Source organism: Lacerta agilis, chromosome 2, assembly GCF_009819535.1.
Source record: "Lacerta agilis isolate rLacAgi1 chromosome 2, rLacAgi1.pri, whole genome shotgun sequence".
Lineage (NCBI taxonomy): Eukaryota > Metazoa > Chordata > Lepidosauria > Squamata > Lacertidae > Lacerta > Lacerta agilis.
Genome location: NC_046313.1, coordinates 109,386,344 through 109,411,343, shown reverse-complemented (window position 1 = coordinate 109,411,343; position 25,000 = coordinate 109,386,344). Strand labels below are relative to the sequence as shown.

Here is a 25,000-nt window from a genome sequence, read left to right as displayed (position 1 = left end):
CCCCACCTGTGGATTTCTGCCTGTCCTAAACTGTTAAAGGCACTGCATTTCTGAGAGAAGAGAAGAGAAGAGAAGAGGAGCTATTACTGAGGAAAAAACCAGAATTAATAGAAGCAGAGGAAGTTTGGTTCATCTAGCTCACTGACTGGCAGGAGTTCTCCGGGATTTCTGGCATAGCATAGTCCCGATCCTACCTAGAGATGCCAAGGACTGAACCAGAGACCTTCTGCATGCAGAACACCACTGACCTGCAACCCATCCCCTGCCCCCCACCCCACCCCCAAATGCACTTGTTTCACCTCGGAGCTTGGTGGCTCAGGGCTATCAAAGTCCCCATCCATGCTAGCCAGAGAGCCAGCTGCTTTCCTGAGGACATCTCTGGGCTGTGTGTCTTTGCAGGATGGATCCCTCATCTGTTGTGAGCCTGGCCGACTGCAGCTCCTGGACAATAACGAAAGCAGGGGGATTTCGCAATTTTGCCCCAAGCAGGAGGAGCGTTGGTTTTGGCCGGGTCTGCAGGCAGCCAGTGGCCCTGGCTGAGTCAGCTGTTTGAGAAGCCTTCCAAAGTCCATGCAGAGATGGTCCAGTTTCAGTTTCTCCAAGTTCCTAATTTTTCCCAGTCTTTAAACTTAATAATAATAATGATTTTTATTATTTATACTCCGCCCATCTGGCTGGGTTTCCCCAGCCACTCTGGGCAGCTTACAGCATATATTAAAACATAATGAAACATTAAAAACTTCCCGAAACAGGGCTTACTTCAGGTGTCTTCTAAAAAGTTTGGTTCACCTCCTTTATTCACCAGTTTGTGGTTTTAAATGTCCTAATTTAGAGAACAGAAATTCACAGGGATTTTAGTGCTCATTTCTTCTGGTAGACACATTTTGGCATGCAAAGTTTTCCAAACGTTTCCCCCTGATATTATCATTATCATTAGTATTTTATTTGTACCCTGTTGTAGCGTGGGGATAGTGACTTCAGCAAGTGATTTCAGCTCTCTAACATAGCAGGCAGGAGACAGCTTCTTCATGTAACACTCTTTATTCAAGTAAACAAGACTGGGGAACTGAGGAGAGGGAAGCTACATTTATAGGGACAAAAGACTGGCTGGAAAGGATACATTTTGGAAGGAACAATCTCAAGCAGTCACAAAGCTGCCTTTTGGTGGGAACCAATAAGACTGAGGATCCAAATGCAGCAACTTGAATGAACCAATAGTAGCTGTTCCTTCTGGAACAGGAAGGCAGTTACTTTCCCCTAATGTGAATTCAGACAATAGTAATACAGATATGAAAACCATTGAATCAATACACAACATACCCTGCCCATCTGACCAGGTTACATTTTCATTTTGATATGTGATTTCTCTGAATGTATGCATTCTTGTGCACACCTTTCCCCAATATAAGCATTTTTGTACACTTGTATTAGGGAGTGGCAATTAGAGAACTGCAGAATTTGGAACGGTACACATTTTGAATGGCAGTTGCATTTTGATTTGAACATTGTTTCAGGAAGCGTGACTTAGGTAGGTTTCGATTCAAATGCAAACCAAAGTTCATTGTCCCTCCCAATTCCTAGTTCCAGACGAAGAAGACAGACAGAAGGACGTTGCAAAAAGAGAGTGTACTGTACTCTAGCGGGTGGCAGAAGAGAAGCCTTTTTCAGACCGAGGGCCACATGCTCTTCTGGGCAACTTTCAGGGGTCCACATCCCAGAGGCAAAAGCGGGCAGAACAACAAATATACAAAAAAATTCCTTTGTCTGTAGTTCATTATGAAATAATTTGAATTCATTTCTGACCCAAATGTTCATTATTAGAGAGTTAATTCTATTTTTGAGATTTCATTGTTTTAATTTATACGCTAATAATTTAGATTTTTTATCACAAAAATCATAGGGTTTTTTGTTGTTGTTTAGATATTGCATGGAGACAGAGATTTATGCTTGTAATTCAGCTCTTTTCTGTATTCATTTGCTATTTGTTTTTTGGGTTGCCAGTTCGTTTATGCAATTGTTTAATTATCTCTGTCATTAGAGCGCCTCTCATTTTGGCTCTTGCCTTTTTAATGCAAATGCATTTACTTACAAGTTCACCTCTAAGAACTGCCTTTATTGTATCCCATACTTGTGTGGATCATTATGGACATAAAATTATTCTGTTTTTACCTTAATTTTATCTAATATATCAAGTCTAGTCTCCAGGACAGGTAGATATTTCTCTAACTTCTGATTGAAACGTTTAGCATTCTATGATCTGAGATTGATATTCATCCCATTATGGCTTGTTTAATATTTGCTATTAAATCTGAAGAGCACAGGATATATTCTATTCGGATTACGATTTATGGGAGTTTGAGAAAAATGAAAAACTGCTCTCTGCTGAGTTCAGCGATCTCCAGATATTTATTAATGCATATTGGCAAAGTATATATTTCAGGTTGCCTGGATTGTGTGTTGAAGAATGCCTTGGTTTTTCCCTTTGATCTCTCTTGGGTCTTTTAAAATTCCTTCTTCTTCAAATGAAATATGTGGGGAAATCCAAATACTGACTCCTCTTGTTTTGGAATTTCCAGCAGCAGAATTCCATGTTCCCTTGGACTGATTTATTAAAGCCTTGTTTTCGAATTTTTTTTTAGATGGGTTTCTTGTAGGATAATAATACTGTTCAAATTTCAACTTAACTGGATACAGATGTTTCCTTCAGACACCCAAACTGAAAAATAAGCCATCAGATTTGGTGAGACATTGCACTTTATAGCTCAGAATGCGTTGCACTTTAAGCCCAGGTATTTAGGCTACCTGCAAATTGCAGATGCTCCATGATTCTGTTGATGAAGGAGAACTCTGCACTTCCTCAGAGTTTATTTATACCAAATCTGAACCCCACCCCGTGTAGCAGAAGCAAATGCCCAAACGAAGGCCTTGTGATCCATGGATCAGATTAAAGCATGGCATATTTATAGCCTACCCCATGAATGAAAACAAGAGGAAACCTAACTCCAGGATGGCAGATGCACTCAAATTTATTTTGTTCTGAAGGCCATGGCAAGTGCTTTTTGGGGGGCCGTGATCTTTGTGCGGCACCCCAAACACTTGTGCTTTTTTCGGGGGGTGGGGCGGCAACTGCAATGCAAAGTTCCATGAGATCATGGCACCCAAAATGGCCGCTGTCCTCTTGCAAGAAAAAATAGAAAGAAGAGCCCTGCTGGATCAGGTCAATGCCCCATCTAGTCCAGCATCTTGTTCTCACAATGGCCAAACAGGTGCCTCTGGAAAACCACCCAGCAAGACCTAAAAGCACAAGAGCACTCTCCCCCTGTGGTCCACAGGATTCAGAATCATTCCTGCCTCCAACCATGGAGGCAGAGGTTAGCCATCATGGCTGATAACCATTGATAGCCTTACCCTTCATGAATTTGCCCGGTCCTCTTTTAAAAACATCCAAGTTTATCATTACCTCCTGCGTGAGTGAGTTCCACAGTTTAACTATGCCCTGTATGAAGAAGTATTGTTTTCTATTATCTGTCCTGGAGCTTGTGGATAGAAGCTCCAATCCTTTCAAGAGCCAGTGTGGTGTAGTGGTTAAGAGCGGTAGACTTGTAATCTGGTGAACCGGGTTCGCTTCCCCGCTCCTCCACATGCAGCTGCTGGGTGACCTTGGGCTAGTCACACTTCTCTGAAGTCTCTCAGCCCCACTCACCTCACAGAGTGTTTGTTGTGGGGGAGGAAGGGAAAGGAGAATGTTAGCCGCTTTGAGGCTCCTTCGGGTAGTGATAAAGCGGGATATCAAATCCAAACTCTTCTTCTTCTTTCTTGGAGACTTCCGCAGGGGATTCTCTAGCTAAGGGATATCCTGCCATCTCAGCTTCAGCTTGGGATGCAGTTATGTTTCTTCCAGTGCCGCTGAATCTAAGATAAACGAAAGACTTAGATAAACAGGATGAGTTTTGGAAGAGACCCGGTATATCCTTGTGCTTTGAGGAAAAGCTGGAACTGTTGCAGTTAATACATCGAAAGCTGTGGGGATAGCACTGCAGACAAGCGCCTTTGTTACTGAACTTCACAAAGCAGTTAAGCAGAGGGATGCATCACAAAGCATCTAAACTAGAAAAAAAGAATTCACCACCGAGGTTTAATGGTTTGCAACTGGGGCAGTCCTGGAGTCCTTCCTAAAATGGCAGAACTTCTCTAATTTGACAGTTCTCAAGAGATCCCTGGGAAGAGGGATTGACTGTTAAACCAATCTGGGAATTGAGAAGAGAATAGGGGTCTCACCGGACAATTCTGTGCAGAGAGCTACAATTTTAGGAGCGCTTTAACCATCAACCCCTCTTCCCAGGGAACTCGGGGAATTGTAGCTCTCCGAGGGGAACGAGGGTCTACAACAATTCTCAGCACCCGTTGTTGTAACATGGGGAACGTGATTCAGCAAGTGATTTCAGCTCTGACAGAGCAGGCAGGAGACAGCTTCTTCATGTAATACTCTTCATTCAGACAAACAAGACTGGGGAACTGAGGAGAGGGAGATACATTTATAGGGACAGTAGAGGATACATTTTGGAGGGAACAATCTCAGGCAATCACAAAGCTGCCTTTTGGTGGGAACCACAACCTGAATGAACCAATAGTAACTGTTCCTTCTGGAACAGGAAGGCAGTTACTTTCCCCTAATGTGAATACAGACAATAGTAATCAGATATGATAACCCTTGAATCAATGCACAACACCCGTAATCATAGCTGTCAACTTTTCCCTTTTCTTGCGAGGAATCCTATTCGGAATAAGGGAATTTCCCTTTAAAAAAGGGAAAAGTTGACAGCTATGCCTGTAATACACTTCCTAGGATATATTTTTTTGGGGGGGGGGGAGCTGTGACTGTTTAAAGTGATGTGATACTGCTTTAAATGTATGGTGCAGATGGGGCCTAACCCAGCATTAGGCAAGCTACGAACTCAGCTCTTGAATACCAAGTGACTCTTAAGTCCCTCTTAGAATTGAAGTTCTGAGAGGGGAATAGTGGCACCCTTTTTTTTTTTTTTTAAAAAAAAGCCCACTACAGCTCCCAGAATCCTTTGGGGAAGCCACAGAGGCTTAAAGTGATACTGCTTTATAGGTATAGTGCAGATGGGGCCTGAGTCAGAGAGCACTAGTTCATTTAGCTCAGTATTGCCAGCACTGACTGGCAGCAGCTCTCTAGGATTTCCTCCCAAGGCCCCTTCTAGGCCTCGCTCTATTCTTCCTCTAGACAAGTTCAGGGAAATAGCCTAGACTGGCAAAAGCCACATACGGTGGGAAGGAGGCAAGGGGAGGGGTGTGGCCTGGGGAGGGTGTATATATGAGGAGAAATTTGCTCCCCCCCCCCAGCACTAGAGGACTGGGATTCGAACTGGGGTCTCTTACATCAAAACCAATCTGCTTCAGCTTTCGTGCAATGTTTGCCCATAACGGGAAGAGTTTTCTTGCCTGGCAGTGAGGTGCAGTCGTGTTGGCCTCCCTTTCTTTTCAGCACAGGGCCGCGGCAAGTCCTTTAATGTCTTAATCCGCCATGCCATGTTATTTTGGGTGCAGTGCCCCCTCCAGGGTTGTCCCTCTCCCCCCCCCCCCCGCCGCCCCATATTCTCCCCACCCTGTTTGCATGCTGACGAGAGTTCCCTGGGTAACAGGAAACCTTTCTCCTCCCATGCATTGTGTGGGGCAGGAAACCTTTGACAATGGAGTACAGAGACGGCAGGATGTCCCTCGTTCTTTAAGCAGGGCGGGAGTGGGGGGGGGGTGACAGGGAGAAATCCGTTGCACAGCCGTACAGCCCATCTGCAGATATGGGGGGCTCCGTGGGTGGGGGGCACCCAAGGGACACCTCTTGATCCGGTTCTGTCCAACAATCTTGGCTTCGCTTTTTGACACCCTCCCCCGGACGCCTGGGTTCTGCCTTCTGAGATCACTCCTGGACGGATAGGAAGGGAAGTTGGGCGGGGAGGGGGAATCTGGAGGGTGGTCTTCAAACAGGATGGATCGTTTGCTGCTGCTGGCCTTGATTCCACTCGCTCGAGGTGAGTATTTTAAGCAAGCCAACCTGTGACAGGTGGAAGGGGATCGATCCTTAATCCTTGCTGGATTTCAGCCTGGGAAAGTTACCAACTTCTCAGACCATCTATGCAACTGTGCCTTTGCCAGCAATTTGATCTGAACACGGCAATGCTCAGTGTTCGTCTTGGTACAGAGAGTGATGCTATCAACTGTTGAATTGCCCCAGATCCAGCTGCCGTGAGAGGCACACAGTTGCAGAGAACGGCTGAAACGTTGGCAACCGGAGGCACCGTTTATTTATACATTTTTGTATGCAGTTGGTGTGCCTCTTCGGGACAGCGTGTGCCTTATTTGTGTACGCATAGCTGTTTACATTTGCATGTTTATATGTGTGGACACACTGCACACATAGATGTGCAAAACCACACTTAGGTTTGCTCATTGGATAGGTATATCTAAAGCAAACTGGGAGGGGGACTTGTAGCCCCTTGGATATTGCTGGACTGCAGGTCTCCATCATCTCTGACCATTGGCCATGCTGGCTGAGGCTGAGGAGAGTTGAAGTCCAGCAATTCTGGAATACTACAGGTTCTCCATCCCTGATGTAAAAAGCATGAATTGAAGAACTGGAATTGTGGCAAAGGAGCTGTGTGAATCAGGTTACTGTGTATAACCAGTGACCGCTCCTGCTGTTTCATATCCTTTGAGCTACTAACAGCTGAACCCAGGGCCATCTACCCTCAAGCCATGTGCTCTATCCCACAGCCGTGCTCTCTCCCTTTGTGTGAGTTTTCACGCAAAGCAGCAAAAGAAGCAGTTAGCCCATGGGTAGGCAAAATAAGGCCCGGGGGCCGAATCCGGACCAATTGCCTTCTAAATCCGGCCCGCGGACGGTCCAGGAATCAGCGTGTTTTTACACGAGTAGAATGTGTCCTTTTATTTAAAATGCATCTCTGGGTTATTTGTGGGGCCTGCCTGGTGTTTTTACATGAGTAGAATGTGTGCTTTTATTTAAACTGCATCTCTGGGTTATTTGTGGGGCATAGAAATTCGTTCCTTTTCCCCCCCAAAAAATATAGTCCGGCCCCCCACAAGGTCTGAGGGACAGTGGACTGGCCGGCTGCTGAAAAAGTTTGCTGACCCCTGGGTTAACCTGTTTCCAGGCTGCACTGCTTTAAACTACAGGTAGAGGCAACTGATGTAACTGAATGTTGCTTCATACCAATAAAACTAAATAAAAATCCCTGGATGTAGAAATGCAGCATCTCAGGGAGGAAGGCTGTGCTTGAAACTGTCCCCCTGGCATGCTATTTTTCTAAGTCCAGGAATATTTTTAAAATTCTGGAAAAGAGTATTTGATCATGCTGAGCCTAAAATGGCACAGCCCAGAAACAGATTCACCAAAAACTCTGTTGTTTATGTGAATTAATCCCATGGCCTTGAACCATCTCATTGTTCTGTTTTCTCTCCTGGCCAGGTCTGTCTTGCAACCAGGTTCCCTGCAAGAATGGAGGCATCTGTTTGAGTCACACCAATGGGACTTTCTCCTGCCTGTAAGTTTTCAGGATTCACAATTAGGAAATAAATAATGTATCTGGGATAAAGGGGCAAGGAGTTGAAACTATCCCAAGAGAGAGAAAATTTTCCGGGATGGTGTTCCCTTTCTTAGAATCGAACTATGCAAAGGGTGACTCAGCCTTCGTTACTCTTTTATCCCCCTCCCACCTGCCCTTCCTCTAATTAGCCATGGGTGATGTAACACAGCATTTCCCACGCCACCTCCTTTTGCCATCACGACAGCCCTGCGATGTAGGCTAGGCTGAGAAGCCCTGCGGTGGCATTTTGCTAGGTACTCGAAAGACTCCGAGCCCAGGCCGGTAAAAAGAACACCGCCTAGAGAGTTTGCATAGGGCGGTTTATAGACACTGAATGCAAATTTAGGCTAGATTTTGGAGCGGACAGGGAGGGGTAAATGAAAGCTGGCTCTTACTGCCAAACCCTGAGCTGTGTGGGTGCCGACAAGGTATTCTGGGCTCAGAAGCCCGGGCTGTACCCCTGGCTTCGTTCGATTTCATTTGATGCCACTGCGACATCAGGTGATTGACAGGCAGGCGGCAGGCAGGAGGGTGGGGCTGCACTGGTTTTCGGGCTTCCCCAGTGGTGGAGTTCCTGTCAGTTACCAGGAAGGAGAGGATAAGCAGGAGCAAGGCAGTACTGAGGTCAGCGCAATGTACAGCAGAGCTAATCTGGCACTCTTGATAATGCATTTGCACCGCACCGGCTTTTCCTTTTCTCTCCTAATAATTTACAACAACTCCCCTGCCAGGAGCTCGGAGAACCAGTCCTGCCCTGCCCTGTCGACTGCTTCTGGTGGGTGTCCCTACCAGACTGTCAAACTTGCCCCATATATCTGAAGTCTATCTGAAGGAGCATCTCCACCCCCATCGATCTACCCGGACACTGAGGTCCAGCGCCGAGGGCCTTCTGGCGGTTCCCTCATTACGAGAAGCCAAGCTACAGGGAACCAGACAGAGGGCCTTCTCGGTAGTGGCGCCCGCCCTGTGGAATGCCCTCCCACCAGATGTCAAAGAGAACAACAACTACCAGACTTTTAGAAGACATCATAAGGCAGCCCTGTTTAGGGAAGCTTTTAATGTCTGATTAATTATTGTATTTTAATATTGTGTTGGAAGCCGCCCAGAGTGGCTGGGGAGGCCCAGCCAGATGGGGAGGTATAAATTATTATTATTATTATTATTATTATTATTATTATTATTATTATTATTATTAGTGGGGGAGATAAGGATGCTGCCCAATGGACAGATCCAGTCCCCCCCCCCGCCAACACACATCTAGTGCAAACGACCCAGGGCTTAGCCGCCACCACAGAGGCTACCCCCCAACAATGCCCCCCACCTGGAGATAGTAATTGGATTCAATGTCGTCCAGTGAGCTCCAAGCAGGTAATCTGCACAGGCTCAGAGTCATTCAAGGTTTCACGTTCCTTCCTGCCCCTCTGCCGGGGACTGAGCCCTGAGAGATATTGAAAGCAAGTCCTGAACCGACATTGAGCATATTATGACCTCCAAGGTCCCTTTTTTGAATATGTGGCCTGCATCCACACCATACATTTAAAGCAGGCATGGCTTCCCTCAAGGAATGCTGGGAACTGTAATTTGTTAAACATGCAGAAATATTGAGCAAAGAAATTCCTGCATTGCAGGGGGTTGGACTCGATGATCCTCGTGGTCCCTTCCAGCTCTACAGTTCTGTGATTTTATAAAAAGGCTACCTTTCCCCCTAAGAGAATAATAGAAACACAGAATGACAGAGCTTGCAGTGACCCTGAGAGTCATCTAGTTCAACTTCCTGCAACGCAGGAATCTCAGCTGAAGCATCCATGACAGATGGCCACCCAAACTCAGCTTTAAAAACCTCCAGTGAAGCAGAGTCCACCAATTCTCCACCAGTTCTTCCTGTTTTTTAGTCGGAAGCTCACCTAGCAGTTCGAAAGCACGTCAAAGTGCAAGTAGATAAATAGGGACCGCTCCGGCGGGAAGGTAAACGGCGTTTCTGTGCGCTGCTCTGGTTCGCCAGAAGCGGCTTAGTCATGCTGGCCACATGACCCGGAAGCTGTCTGCGGACAAACGCCAGCTCCCTCGGCCTATAGAGCGAGATGAGCGCCGCAACCCCAGAGTCGGACACGACTGGACTTAATGATCAGGGGTCCCTTTACCTTTACCTTTACCATTCTTGCAACTTTAATCCATTGGTTCAAGTCCTACTTTCCTGAGCAGGAGAAATCAAGCTTGCTTGTGAGAGGCCTTTAGATATTTAAAGATGGCTATCATATTTCTTCTCGGGGCTTGTCTATACTTCAGCTTTTGCTGTGCCTAGAAAACTCAGCTCCAAGCAGTTTTCCTTTTGCTTTCTCTTCCCAGAGCTACAGTTCCCAGAGTGGTTTAACAGTCATCTCCTCTGGGAATTGTAACTCTGTGAAGGGAATAGTGGTCTCCTAACAACTCTCAGCATCCATAACAAATGACTGTCTTTGGCAACTATATAGCTCGGACTCAGGCTTCACTAGAGCTTTTTGTGCTTTAGGGAAGTTTATCCTTTCTCTAACTTTTCTTCTTCTTCTTCTTGCCTTGTCAGGTGCCTTGCCGGCTACGTGGGAGAGACTTGCCAATTTGTGGACCCCTGCACACCTGGGCGCTGCCAGAACAGGGGCACCTGCTCCCTCACGGCCCTTCTTCCCCCAAACGCCCCTGCCTACACATGCCTGTGCCCTCCGGGTTTCACTGGGGAGGATTGCCAGGGGGTGGTTGGAGACCCCTGCTTCCCTTCCCCCTGCCAACATGGGGGGACGTGCCACTGGCTCTCCGGGAAAGAGTATCGATGCCAGTGCTTGCCAGGGTGGACAGGTATGGCAAAGGAAGACACACACACACTTGTGGCTACTGTTTGGGAAATCAACTCATGGTAGGCCCATTGCAATCAACAGATGTCCATTAATTCCATTAGGTCCATTAATTCCAATGCTCTTGCGTAGAATTTAGCTTGGTGCAACTCACAGTCCAGTACGCGCTATAAGGGCGAATGTATCAATTTCATTTTTTTCTCTCATTTTATCATTTCTCCGGTCTTAAATTCAGCTACCCACAATGCCACATCAGCTTGCGATTCTTTCTTTTTAAGTTCCTCCTAAAAGTTCATTAGTATTTTAAGCTCTAATTTATCTTAGCTTACGCATTTTTGTACGCAATTCCCCCCCCCCCCCCCGGAAATACCGTCAAACCTCGGCTCCTGCACACCAAAAACCCGGAAGTAACTGCTCTGGTTTTCAAATGATTTTCAGAAGCCAAACTGCTTCCAGGGAGTTGTTGTTGTTTTTCTCTCTCCATTGACTTTGCCGACTGCCCTCTGATCCTCGGTTGTCGAACGGATTACATTCAACAACCAAGGTTTGACTGTACGTAATTTTGCAAGGCAGTTCTGCCTAACAGTACGCCTTTTCGCAGGTTGTTTTCAATAATAGATGCATGTTTAAGTACATGCATTCTTGTAATAACAATAACAATAACAATAACAATAACAATAATAATAATTTATTATTTGTACCCCACCCATCTGGCTGAGCTTCCCCAGCCACTTTGGGCGGCTCCCAAACAAAATGTTAAAACAATACAGCGTTAGATATTAAAAACGTCCCTAAACAGGGCTGCCTTCAGATGTCTCTTAAAAATAGAATACCGGTAGCTGCTTATTTCCTTGACATCTGATGGAAGGGTGTTCAACAGGGTGGGTGCCACTACTGAAAAGGCCCTCTGTCTGGTTCCCTGTAACCTCACCTCTCGCAATGAGGGAACTGCCAGAAGGCCCTCGGCGCTGGATCTCAGTGTCCGGGCTGAACGATGGGGGTGGAGAGGCTCCTTCAGGTATACAGGACCGAGGCCGTACTTTGACCCAACTGTATATGGATTCTTGTAGATGTTACTTGGATGGAGAATGGCATTGTAAAATGTAGGCAAGTGGGAATTTCAAAGGATGGCCATATCTCAATGTTCGGAATGTATTGTCATAGTGTTTAAAGGGATTTTTCCCCAGCCCTCCCTGGAGATGCTGGGGATTAAATCTGAGACAAAGCATTAAGCTGTGACTCTTCTCCCAGAAGAAAAGGACAGTAGGAAGGACAGACATAATTATGTAGCATAGGACTATCATAATAAAATGGTTAATGATAACATGAAGAGAGACTCCGTATTCAGAGTTAGTCTATCATGGAACTCCAGTTGCTGCATGGGCAACAGCTAGGGAAAACTATTGCCCTACTTCTGAGAGTTAGCAAAGTCACTTAAATAACACAAACAGAGTCCAGAGAGAAAACAAATCCTAACAGAAACAGTGTATAACCTGAGGAGAAAAGAACAGAGAGCTTTTGTTATCTTTAAATTCAGGCCTTGCACATCACAGGGAGACATTCAACCAAATATACAGAGGAAAACTCCCGTAAAACTACGCAGCCAATCAAAGCACACATTACTTCAGGGAAGATCATGCCACTTTACCTGGCGGCTAAGCAGCACCTTCACCCTCTGCCTACATGGGCACTGGCTGGGGGTGGGGCATGCCAACCTTCTCCACCCTAACACTTCTCGGAGCAGCAGCTAGGGGGTTGCCGCTTCCTTCTTGCCTTCCGCTCTTAGCTGTTGTCTGTAACAAAGAACAGAGTTAACCCTTTAGCCGCTCAAGGCATGATCTCTGCTGCGGCACTTCCGACACCGTGCTTCCTTTGGAAGCCATCAGGGTGGCTACTGTCGGAAACAGGATGCTGAATTGCATTGACCTTGAACCTCACATTCTTGTGAGAGCCAGAGGGGAGGAAAAAGCTGGGAAACAAGGTTGGCTTACGCATTTGGCTTTGCTTCCAGGGAAGAACTGCCAGCTGATGGACTTCTGCCCGGCGAATCCCTGCGCCAACGGCGGGACTTGCGTCATCACCTACCCGGTCATCGTTTGCCAGTGCCGGCCGGGCTTCGAAGGGCACACCTGCCAGCACGATGTCAACGAGTGTTTCGGGGACCCTCACCCCTGCCTCAACGGAGGCAGCTGTATTAATAACATTGGCTCATTCCGCTGCCTTTGCCCACCCAGTTCTACGGGTCCGCTCTGCCAGTACCGTCTGGGACCCTGTTCCCCAGAGACCTGCCTCCACGGCAGCACCTGCCACCCCGTTGATGAAAGGTACCATGGCTGCCTGTGTCCCCCAGGTAAGCAAACAGGCGAGGTTGATAAACCCAATCCATGGATTTCTGCCTGGATTTGTGGTGGAAGGATCTCTACATTTCAGTGCTCACGGTTTCTCATTTGTCCAAGCTTTGATTCAATTCTCCATGTTTTTGCAGCAATTTGGGTGCGGTTTAAAAAAAGAAAGAATGAATGAAATGCCCGTGAAAATTCATTAGTGTGAATTGCATTCATCTCTGCGAGCGGTTTTACCCTAAAGTAATGTGTTTCGTGTGTGCTGTTTTCACCAATATGTTCATTTTTACCCATGCTCTACCCTAAAGTTGGGGGACAGAATGTGAAGTATGAAGCAACAATAATAATAATTTATTATTTGTACCCCGCCCATCTGACTGGGTTGCCCCAGCCGCTCTGGGCAGCTACCAGCATATATACTATTGGCTTTAAAGTCTACCCAGGGGTGGAGGAAGGGGGTGCGGGTGGGTGCGGTTCACCCTGGGTGTCACCACTGAAGGGGGTGACAAAATGCTGGGCGGCACTCAACGCGGGGCCTGCAGCACGCCTGAGCTACACATCTCTCCTGGGAGTGACGTGGTGGCTTGGGCGCCCGCAGGCTCCGCACTGCCCCAAACGGTCCACCCAGGGGCGTCGCTGGGGAGGGGCGGTAGAGGCGGTACGCCCCCAGTGACAGGGGAGGGTGGGGGTGACAAGCGGCGGGTGGGGGTGACAAGCGGCGGTCCCTCCCGCCACTCCCACGCGCCACCGCTCCCTCCGTCATCCCGGGAGCAGCAGCGCTGCACGGACGGGGTGCTCGCTCAGGTATCTTATTCAAAATAAAAAGAATAACAAAATGTAAATTATTATTATTTTGAAATGAAACAAAACCTACAGTAAGATGGAAAAGGATGCTTATTTTTTCTATGGTTCTACTTTATCTATGGGTGGCGCTGTGGGTTAAACCACAAAGCCTAGGGCTTGCGGATCAGAAGGTCGGCGGTTCGAATCCCCGCGATGGGGTGAGCTCCCGTTGCTCAGTCCCAGCTCCTGCCCACCTAGCAGTTTGAAAGCACGTCAAAAGTGCAAGTAGATAAATAGGTACCGCTCCGGTACCTATTAGGTAATAGGTAAACGGCGTTTCCGTGCGCTGCTCTGGTTCGCCAGAAGCAGCTTAGTCATGCTGGCCACATGACCCAGAAGCTGTACGCCAGCTCCCTCGGTCAGTAAAGCGAGATGAGCGCCGCAACCCCAGAGTCGGACACGACTGGACCTAATGGTCAGGGGTCCCTTTACCTTTACTTTATCTATATTTAAAGAAGAAATTCTCCTACTTTTTCTAATTGCAATGTCTTTGTTCAGATTCTCAAAACTAATCTTACGTTAACACATCTGCTTCTATACTGTTATAAGAAAAACTGCTCCCTTTCCCTTATGGGGTATTCCAGAGCCCATATAGAGTCCTTCAGTGGGTCCCCTATCGGTAGGAGAAAATAACAGAGGCCAACCAGAGTATACTGAGAAGCAAGGCGGCTAGTAAGCCTGATCTTTATTAAAGAAAATAAACAGTTGCAACAGAGTCCCCACTCACCACACGCAGGAGGAAGGAGAACCCCAAACAATGGTGCGCAAGCCCCTATATAGACCCTTGAAATTGCCCCCCCCATCATACCTACATCACAGAAGGAGGCGGTCTCCAGCAGAAATTTGAGAGTGTTGCTTCTCTCCTGTGTGCCAGGATACCTGATAATGCCTTACTCGGTTGCATTTTCTGGGTAGCCTGGCCACCCCTTTGAGATGGTAAATACTTTGTTCCTGAATCTCTTACTCTCAGTTTAACAGATACTTGCCAAACTGTATTTGAAAAGGAAGGTGTAACCCCCTACAGTCCAAAGACTATTGGAAAGCTTTTCCCATTTCCTTCCTCCTTGCAGAGAAATATTTGAGGTCAATTTGGGAGAGTCAAAATGGCTTCAGGATTGTTCTCTTGTACTATTTATGAACATTTATTTTATATTTGAGACCTTAGAATTCTTATGGCAATACTTAGTAGAGATAAGGCGCCCAGCCTGCCTTGCTGCCTAGTTGTTCTGTTGGGATTTTTAATATTCTAAGAAAATGAACTCTCAGCTGAGCAATTTTGTGACCATTAATGTTCAAAATCTGGAAATGGAAAACTCCCTAAGCATGGGCTTATTTCGCTTAATGGTTGGTGTGGCCCTGCAGCTAACCATGGTTACCATCTAAGATGGCGGCCAAGAGCAAATGGTGGCTGTAGGCCTGCTTCCGCACAAGTACCTGAGGAGGGCCCTGTTGCATCAGAACGAAAGCCTGTCCACCTTCCCAACGAATCCTCCATGAATTTGTTTTCTCTCCCCCCCCCCCCAGGCTACACAGGTCAATACTGCGAAGTGAACCCAGACGACTGCATTGGGCATCAGTGCCGCAACGGGGGAACCTGCCAGGATGGGGTGGCATCATATACTTGCCACTGTCTGCCAGGTTGGACAGGTGAGGTACCAGCATGTTCCCGCCACCATCTTTGGCAGCTTTTCAAGGTTATAATAATAATAATAATAATAATAATAATAATAATAATAATAATAATATATACCCCGCCCACCCATCTGGCTGGGCCTCCCCAGCCACTCTGGGCGGCTTCCAACACAATATTTTGTTGTTCAGTCGTTCAGTCGTGTCCGACTCTTCGTGACCCCATGGACCAGAGCACGCCAGGCACCCCTATCCTCCACTGCCTCTCGCAGTTTGGCCAAACTCATGTTAGTAGCTTCGAGAACACTGTCCAACCATCTCATCCTCTACCGTCCCCTTCTCCTTGTGCCCTCCATCTTTCCCAACATCAGGGTCTTTTCTAGGGAGTCTTCTCTTCTCATGAGGTGGCCAAATTACTGGAGCCTCAACTTCAGGATCTGTCCTTCTAGTGAGCACTCAGGGCTGATTTCTTTGAGAATGGATAGGTTTGATCTTCTTGCAGGCCATGGGACTCTCAAGAGTCTCCTCCAGCACCATAATTCAAAAGCATCAATTCAAAAGCATCAAAATAATTCAAAAGCATCAAAAAAGGAGAAGAGTCTCCTCCAGCACCATAATTCAAAAGCATGTATTTTAACACAACATCAGATATTAAAAGCTTCCCTAAACAGGGCTGCCTTATGATGTCTTCTAAAAGTCTGGTAGTTGTTGTTCTCTTTGACATCTGGTGGGAGGGCATTCCACAGGGCGGGTGCTACTACCGAGAAAGCCCCCTGTCTGGTTCCCTGTAGCTTGGCTTCTCGTAATGAGGGAAATGCCAGAAGGCCCTCGGCGCTGGACCTCAGTGTCCGGGTAGATCGATAGGGGGGTGGGGTGGAGACGCTCCTTCAGGGGACAAGACATTCCCAGCCCTCATTGGAGATGCCGAGAATTGAGCCTGGGACTGTCTGCATGCAAAGGGATGCTCTACCCCTGAGCTGTGGCCCTTCCCACATTAAAAACAAACCAACAAACCATAGGTTGCGTTATACCAGGGATGTCCAACAGGTCGATCGCGATCAACTGGTAGATCCCTGCGAGGTTTTGGTAGATCGCGGTCGATCTCTGGCTCCCTTTCCTTAGCATCACTAAAACTGACTCGTGCCATGCCCCCTGCCCCACCCTCCATTGTTGTATGATCTCTGGAAGGGAAGCCGGAGCTTTCTCTGGCTGCTGTTTCGATCCATAGCGATCTTTCTGTGAGTGACTATACCCCTTTGTCCCTTGCCTTTATTTTATTTTTGTTAAATAATATTTATTAGATTTTCCAATTATACCCCAATTACAATCAAATTCTACAATCCATTATAACCCAATTACAATCAAATTTCCCCTATCAAATTCTAACACATGATTAAATTTTCCTAACCCCCCTTTCTCTCACCAAGAGGAGCATACCAAATACACCCCCCTCTCACTAGGGTGAACACTTATGATTTGCCAATTTAATCAATTCTAATACACATAACATCTTAACCCCACAGACTTCCCCGACTCCCGCCCGTTGACTCCCACCTTAAACCTAATTTACAGTTATTACCAATTAATCCCATACTATTTCCTCTCTTTTGTCCCTTGCCTTTAACCCCCCTCAAAACGGAACTCCCCCCCCCAAAAGCTTTTTTTAATAACCCCTAAAAATGGGGCTTTTATCCTCCCTAGAAAGCTCAACAACTTTGAGCTGAACCCCCCCAAGATCACTGCCAGTTTTTAATTCTGAAAGTAGATCGCAGACTCTTGAGAGTTGGCCACCCCTGCCTTATACCAAGTCAGACTTCCAGCCCCATACTGTCTACACTGACTGGCAGTAGCACTCCAGGATTACAGAAAAGGAACGTTCCAAATCCCACCACCCCCCTGGAGATGATATCAATTGAACCGGGACCGTCTGCGTTCAAAGATTGGCCCTTTCCCTCACCCGAAGGAAAAGTCACAGTGCTCAAGCGGTTTTGTAAAAGGCTTTGAGGGGTTTTCTTTCTTTCAATGTATCAGTTTTAAGAAATAATTGTTTATGAAGTAAGGGGAGGGAGCAGAGGTATTCTGTGATGGGTTCTGGACTGACCAAGGAAAGATCTCAGAGGAGCAGCTGAATGGTCAAGGGACACGCCGTCTTGGTGAGATGGCGGCGACAGCAAAGGGGAGGGGGGAAGCAAATGCAATGTTAGGAAAGGGATCAGAAATAAAACAGATAGCATCATAATCTCATTAAAGAGCTACCGATCCTGCCCCGCCAGCCTCTAACGGGTAAACAAGGAAACCAGGAAGCTCCCCGCTTCCTGAATTAGCAGTAAAAGGAGCTGTCTGGCTATCTTAGGAAAGCGACTTGCCTAGTGGTCGCCTGAGAAGCAGAATCTGCAGAGACACCCTATGATGGGTTGGCAAGAGGGATGTTCCCCAGCCACACTGACCTCTCACTTCCCTGACAGAGGTTGCACTGTTTGTCAACATCCTGCTGCTGACGCGATTGAGAATGTTGTTTGCAAACAGTGCAGGACACTAGGGCAGCCCAGATATCCACAGAAGCCGCTGTGTGCTGACTGCATCAGACCACTGGCGTCTCTGTTATCTGACCAGGTGAAGCACCACAAGCCAGCGATGCAAGAACTGAGCCTGGGGTCTTGTGCATGTGCTGCACCACTGAGCTATGATCCCTACCGTAGGTGGTTGGAGAGAGGGGCTGCTCATAGGAAGGAAGGTGACAAACAGATGACCGGCTCCTTATCTGATGGGTGGTATTCAATTAAGCTTTAATCAGAGTAGACCCCCTGAAATAAATGTGCACAGCAAAGTTAGTTCTGTTAAGTTCAGCGGGTCTACTCTGAGTAAGACTTAATTGACTCTGACCTATTGTATGCCGTTTGAGCTCCCTTCACCCCTTTCAGAATCTGGACTGTTTATTAACATTCTGTGAAATCACCACAGTGCTGTCAACACCGACAGAGGGAACCAATATGGCCTGGAAACCAAGGCTTATGAGGAATAGTTGAGGGAATTGGGTATGTTTAGCCTGGGAAAGAGGAGACTGAGAGGAAATATGATAGCCATCTTCAAATATGTCACATCGAAGATGGAGCTGTTTTTTCCTGCTCCGAAAGGTGGGATAAAAACAAAGGCTTCATGCTCTAAGAAAGGAGGTTCTGACTAAACATCAGGAAGAATATTCTGACACTAAGAGCTGACACCTGGCTTGAGAGCAGTACATGTGAAAAGGATCTAGGAGTCTTGGTAGACCACAAACTTGACAGTGTGATGCAGCAGCTAAAAAAGCCAATGCAATTCTGGGCTGCATCAATAGGAGTATAGCGTCTAGATCAAGGGAAGTAATAGTACCACTGTATTCCGCTCTGGTCAGGCCTCACCTGGAATACTGTGTCCAGTTCTGGGCACCACAGTTCAAGAAGGATACTGACAAGCTGGAACGTGTCCAGAAGAGGGCAACCAAAATGGTCAAAGGCCTGGAAACAATGCCTTATGAGGAACGGCTTAGGGAGCTGGGTATGTTTAGCCTGGAGAAGAGAAGGTTAAGGGGTGATATGATAGCCATGTTCAAATATATCAAAGGATGTCATATAGAGGAGGGAGAAAGGTTGTTTTCTGCTGCTCCAGAGAAGCGGACACGGAGCAATGGATTCAAACTACAAGAAAGAAGATTCCACCTAAACATTAGGAAGAACTTCCTGACAGTAAGAGCTGTTCGACAGTGGAATTTGCTGCCAAGGAGTGTGGTGGAGTCTCCTTCTTTGGAGGTATTTAAGCAGAGGCTTGATGACCATCTGTCAGGAATGCTTTGACGGTGTTTCCTGCTTGGCAGGGGGTTGGACTGGATGGCCCTTGTGGTCTCTTCCATCTCTATGATTCTATGATTCTGTTCCACACTGGAACCATCTCCCTCGGGAGGTGGTGGACTCTCCTTCCTTGGAGGTTTTTAAGCAGAGATTGGACAGCTCTCTGTCACGGATACTTTAGCTGACATTCCTGTACTGCAGGGGGTTGGACTAGAGGAACCTCCGAGTCCCTTCCACTTCCACAATTTTGTGGTTCTATGAAAGGCTGAGGTTACCATAGGGAGGCATGCAGGGCTGGTATTAGTTTGAGGGCAGGCCAACCTCCGTCAAGGGCTGTTCCAATAACTGCCTATATCTCCTCCCACAGGGCTCCTTTGCCACCTGCATGATGCCTGTCTGTGCAACCCATGCCACCCCGATGCGTTCTGTGACACTGACCTCCGGACCGGCAATGCCGTCTGCACCTGCCAGCAAGGCTACGCTGGGCCCACGTGCTATGAAGACATCAACGAGTGCCTGATGGGTAAAATGGGAGGCGTGGGTTGGGGTGGGGAGAAAAAATACCCGCCATCATAAGTAGAACCTGGTTGGGAACGAATGCTGAATAAGAGGACCGTCCAGAAGCACTCTGTGTGAGCAGATGGCCACGTCCCTTCCCTGCGTCTGTGTCAGAGTCAGGCACAGGTCAGCAATGAAACAATAAATCACCTGAGGCCAGTGAAGTTAACTCTTTATTCAAGGAAACAAACCGCAAGCTCTGGCCTGATGGTCTCAGCAACTATCCTGGGGGTCTTGCGTCAAGGAGACAGACTGAAGGTCCCTGCTTTCCCTCTGTTCTCTAAGACTCCTTCCCTAGCAGCCTAAGGTTTCTCCTTCTTGCCTCTCGTCGCTCCACCCTCTTCATTTCTCTGCATGTCCTGGGAGACCAGGAAGAGGGGAATTGGTTGCAGCAGGAGGGAGATTCCCCGTCTTCTTCCACAACCGGCCTTCACTCAGCCTCTTGACCCCACCCCCATCCCTTCCAGCCTCGGTGTCTGAACTGCTGTCTGCCACAGCCTCTTCCTGCTCACTAAACCCTGTTTCCCCTCCTGCTCCTGATACCTCTTCCTCCCAGTCTGCTCCTTCTCCCTCTCGCCACCCATCATCGTCCCACCATCAATCCCCTGGCTCTGATCCTTCTTCTCTGGGGGGTTAACCTGGCTGGTGCCTCCCACCAGCGTCCTGTACATCCAGCCAGTCCGTGACAGTCTGTTCCTCTCTGCCTGTCCAGGTGCAGAGCCCTGTGAACACGGAGGAAGCTGCCACAACACACCCGGATCCTTCACCTGCCGCTGCCCCGAGGGCTACACGGGCTCTCGCTGCGAAGCGAACCTCAACGAGTGCCTCAGCCAGCCCTGCCACAACGGAGCCTCTTGCCTGGATTTGCTGGGCCGCTTTCAATGCCTCTGCCCCTCGGGTAAGGAGCAGGGCTGGGAAGAGAAACGGTGGTGTGGCAGTCGGGCTGTCAAGAGTCGAGTCAGGGGAGTCCTGGGTTCAAATCCTGAAAACTCAGCCCTCCAGTTTCTTTGGGTTTCCCCTTGGTCCAGTCACGCAAAAGCATAAGCAGAGCCTGTGGCCCTTCTAGCCCAGCACCCTGTTCCCACAGTGGCTGAACCAGTGGGAAACCAGCAAGCAGGATTTGAGCACAGGAGTCCTCTCCCCTCTTGTGGTTTCCAGCAACTAGTATCCAGCAGCTATCAATAGCCCTCTCCTCTGTGAATCTGTCTGATGCTCTTTTAAAGCCATCCAAGATGAGGGCCATCCCTGCCTCCGGTGAGAGCAAGTTCCATAATTTAATCAGGCACTCTATTTCATCCATCATCACCATCTCCAAGTGTCCTTCCATATATTGTCCCCAGATGTTGCTGGACTACAACTCCCATCATCCCCAGCCAGCATGGCCGGCGGTCAAGGATAAAGGGAGCTGCTGACCAAAACAGCCTTCTTCATCCTTGGGTCCTCGGATGTTGTTGGACTACAACATCCATCATCCCTGGCCAATTTAGCTTTTGGGCAGGGGCGTAGCTAGGTAAATTGGTACCCGGGGGCAAAAAAAATTTGTCCCCCCCCCCAAGCATGGGAAGGTCAGGTGGTACCCGGTGCGGAAAATTTCTCGTCAACCCCCCCATTGACCCCCCCCCCGCAAAAATGGTTTTGCGTTATTTCATATTTTCTTACAAAGGAATAATAACAAGTAATAATAATAATAAAACTTTTATTTATATCCCACCCTCCCCGGCCAAAGTCGGGCTCAGGGTGGCTAACATCAGATATATAACATTGGTATAAAATCAAACAATAATTAAATTACCGCCTAAAAACCTCTCAAAGTCTAATTAGATGGCTTTCCACAGGTTTAGGGTTGGAAACAGTAAGTGTTCTCTGAACTGAAATTTTAGCCTTCATGACATAGGAAAACAGCCAAGTGAACAGCTATTTTGGTGGAGGAAGGTCAAGATATTAACCGATATGCATGAAATTTCATATATAGCTATATAATCCCTAGTATAGTAAGATAAGACCTTCGGAGCAGGCATTTCCCCCCCCAAAAAAATTCTTGCTAATTTGTCACCCCCTCCATTATGTAACACGGGGCGGCCCGCCCCCCTCGCCCCCCGTTGCTACGCCCCTGCTTTTGGGGCTTCACAGGCCAAACTGTCCTGATCAGATCAGCCTTGCAGGACAAGTTCGGCAGGTGGGTCATGCTCCCCACCTCTCAGTCACCTGATGTCACAATGAGATCAGGTGCAAGGTGCTTTGAAGTCCCGTAGTCAGGACTTCAAAGCACCTTACAAGGCATTGCTTTAAAAAAGGGGGGGTTGGTTCCCCACCCTGGTTTTAGCAGGGGTTTGTGTGGAATCCCCTACTAAAATGGAGAAGAAGAAAAAAACCCAAACACATTTGCTTTAGCATGCACACCCCTGCCGGATTCAGGATATGGTTTGCATGAATTCCTGCTGAACTGGGCAGGATTTAACAGCCCCACCAGCCCCCCACTCTTCAGTTAGCAAGTGCGGGAAGTGCATTAAACCTTCCTGCTTTGACTTTATACCCCTGTTCCCTACTGGGAAGAGGCATGCATAGCCAAGTTTTTTTTTTAACTCCTTCCTACTTCCTATCGGCTGGTGTCACAGGTGAGCACGGTTTAGGGGGAAACAGCCTCATGGGCCAACCTGAACCCCCTTGATAAGCCAAGACTGGATGCCGGCTGGAGATTGCCTACCCCTGCTCTGACCAGTGTACCACACTGCCTTCTCACCCCTAATAATATCTTCTGTTGATTCCTCTCCAATGTAGGCTTCAGTGGGCCATTGTGTGAAGTGGCACAATGCTCCAGAGATAGCTGCCTCAACGGAGGAACCTGCCTGCAGCAGAGCCATGGAGTTGCCTGCCAGTGTCCTCTTGGTAAGTGAGGAAGGCAAAAAGAGGAGCCAGATCTCAAGCCAGGGGGGGATTTCTGAAGTGGCTGGTTTTTCCTCCCTCCCATTCAACTGCTTGCTCCTAGTCATGTATTCATCCCCATCTAGGGATGAGTCAATCTTTCCGTTTCTCTCCATTTCTTCTTCTTTCATTCTTCTGTTTCAGCCACCGCGTTTCTGCATTTGTTTGTGCATTTGTTTATTTTCTGCTTTACATATTTCTGTGCTGTTGTTGTTGTTGTTGTTCAGTCGTTCAGTCGTGTCCGACTCTTCGTGACCCCATGGATCAGAGCATGCCAGGCACATTTAGTTCAAAAAGCTCTCACCTGTGCCTGAAAGGAGTTCCACAATCACTATGTGAGCTCTTTTTGTTGTTGTTGTTCAGTCGTTCAGTTGTGTCCGACTCTTTGTGACCCCATGGACCTGAGCAAACCAGGCACACCTATCCTCCACTGCCTCTCGCTGTTTGGCCAAACTTATGCTAGTGGCTTCGAGAACACTGTCCAACCATCTCATCCTCTGTCGTCCCCTTCTCCTTGTGCCCTCCATCTTTCCCAACATCAGGGTATTTTCTAGGGAGTATTCTCTTCTCATGAGGTGGCCAAAGTATTGGAGCCTCAACTTCAGGATCTGCCCTTCCAGTGAGCACTCAGGGCTGATTTCTTTAAGGATGGATAAGTTTGATCTTTTTGCAGTCCATGGGACTCTCAAGAGTTTCCTCCAGCACCATAATTCAAAAGCTCTACATCAATTAAATTAAATTAAATTAAATAAAACTGCAGGTAAAGCTTTGAACAGATTCTAGTTCATCTTCAAGTTCATTCTCCTAAATGTGTGTGTGTGTTTAAACTCTTTGGACCTTTAAGCTTAAATATGGTCATTGGCGGAGGGAATATATTTTTAAAATGCACATTCCCGCGTGTATGTGTTTTGATGCTCTCTCGGCATTCTTAAGTGTATTTTGTACATGGAACAGCATTTCCTGGTTATTGCCTTTCTGGTTGGTATGCACTGACATTTGACCTTTTGCCCTGCTCTTATTAGGTTTTGAGGGACCCCGGTGCAAGATGGAGGTGGACAGCTGTGCCAGCTCCCCCTGCAAGAATGGGGGCCAGTGCCAGAACTCTGCAGGGATTTTCCATTGCTCCTGCCCTCAAGGTAACTGTGTGTGTGTGTGTGTGTGTGTGTGTGTGAGAGAGAGAGAGAGAGAGAGAGAGAGAGAGAGAGAGAGAGAGGGCTCATCCACACTTGTTCTGTGCCTAAAAAGCACAAGTGAGCAGTTGTCCGCTTTCCCCATGATTTCTAGATATGGGTCCGAGCAGTTTTACCCCACCTCTTTCCCACCCTTTAGCGATAAATCAGAGCAAACATTAATCTGTGGAAAACCTGACTGCTGTTTGCTCCAATCCAGGGGTAAACTGTGGGTTTTCCCAGGGGAAACTGGTGTAGCATACGGAAGTGCAATGGGCCAGGATTGAAAGAGAACGGTGGTGTTTAACTGGTAGAATATGAAATCAGGAAGAATAAGTCCTTAAGATGGAAAAAAAATGTAGAATATTTCATAGGATCATAGAATCACAGAATCGTACAGTTGGAAGAGGCTCTGAGGGCCATCTAGTCCAACCCTCTGCAATGCAGGAATTTAAAAATTTATTGTAAGCAAATCAAAACGTTAGCAGGATTTGCAGTTTAAAATAAACTGGGGGGGGGGATGGAAAAGAAATAATAAAGAACAATTAGAATATGCAGCAGCAAAGGAAAACTGAAACGAACCATGGAGGGGGGGCAGACGGTGTCTAATAGACGGTTTGTATTTTGATAAATAAAAATTGCGAATTTGGTAAAATTGGAAAATGATAAATAAATCTTATTAAAAGAGAGTGAGAGAGAAAGAGAGAGAAGGGTGGTGGGGAGGAAACAAGGCCCTGAAGTAAGCGCTTTCTTCGAGGGGAAATCACGCCAAAATGGCCGCCGTTCTATCACGATTAAAAAATGGGGTGTCCCAGTTTGGCCAGGACACTTGCGGGGTATGCCAGTTGCCTACTGCAGCTCCAAGTGTCGGACCTGGTTTTGTGTTGTTTTTTAATTGAGAGAGCAGGGAACGTGTGGCTCGAGGCCAATGACGGTGTTGAGGCTCCCCCTTCTTGCAGGTTTCGAGGGACACCAGTGCGAGAGAGACGCAGACCTCTGCCGCGCTGCCCACTGCGGTCATGGAACCTGCTTGAACACACCGGGCTCCTTTACCTGCGTTTGCTCTTTGGGCTTCACGGGACCCCACTGCACAGAGCTCAGCGACCCCTGCCAGAACTGGCAGTGCCTCAATGGGGGCAGCTGCCATGGGGCAGAATTTGGGTATGGATGGGGAAACAGGGGGAAGGGTGCATGTCAACCATGATTCCCAGATGTTGTCTACGCTAACTCAGTGCTGGTTTTAAGCCCCGTTCCCAAGGGCTT

General features: G+C 47.6%; 2 protein-coding genes across 2 annotated transcripts in view; one reads left to right on the top strand and one right to left on the bottom strand.

Annotated features, from left to right (window-relative positions):
* Nucleotides 1–425, bottom strand: part of LOC117042827 (complement C4-like) — a 74,312-nt gene extending 73,887 nt beyond the window's left edge. Inside the window, exon 1 of the mRNA XM_033142484.1 lies at nt 300–425. Within this exon, the coding sequence (XP_032998375.1) occupies nt 300–376 (77 nt within the window). The 5' untranslated portion in view covers nt 377–425. The remainder of the gene's footprint in view (nt 1–299) is intronic.
* Nucleotides 426–5,798: 5,373 nt separating this feature from the next.
* Nucleotides 5,799–25,000, top strand: part of NOTCH4 (notch receptor 4) — a 44,782-nt gene continuing 25,580 nt past the window's right edge. Inside the window, exons 1-10 of the mRNA XM_033142168.1 lie at nt 5,799–6,053; nt 7,508–7,583; nt 10,186–10,454; nt 12,462–12,800; nt 15,160–15,282; nt 19,456–19,611; nt 20,359–20,544; nt 22,425–22,532; nt 23,591–23,704; nt 24,697–24,898. Of these exons, the coding sequence (XP_032998059.1) occupies nt 6,011–6,053; nt 7,508–7,583; nt 10,186–10,454; nt 12,462–12,800; nt 15,160–15,282; nt 19,456–19,611; nt 20,359–20,544; nt 22,425–22,532; nt 23,591–23,704; nt 24,697–24,898 (1,616 nt within the window). The 5' untranslated portion in view covers nt 5,799–6,010. The remainder of the gene's footprint in view (nt 6,054–7,507; nt 7,584–10,185; nt 10,455–12,461; nt 12,801–15,159; nt 15,283–19,455; nt 19,612–20,358; nt 20,545–22,424; nt 22,533–23,590; nt 23,705–24,696; nt 24,899–25,000) is intronic.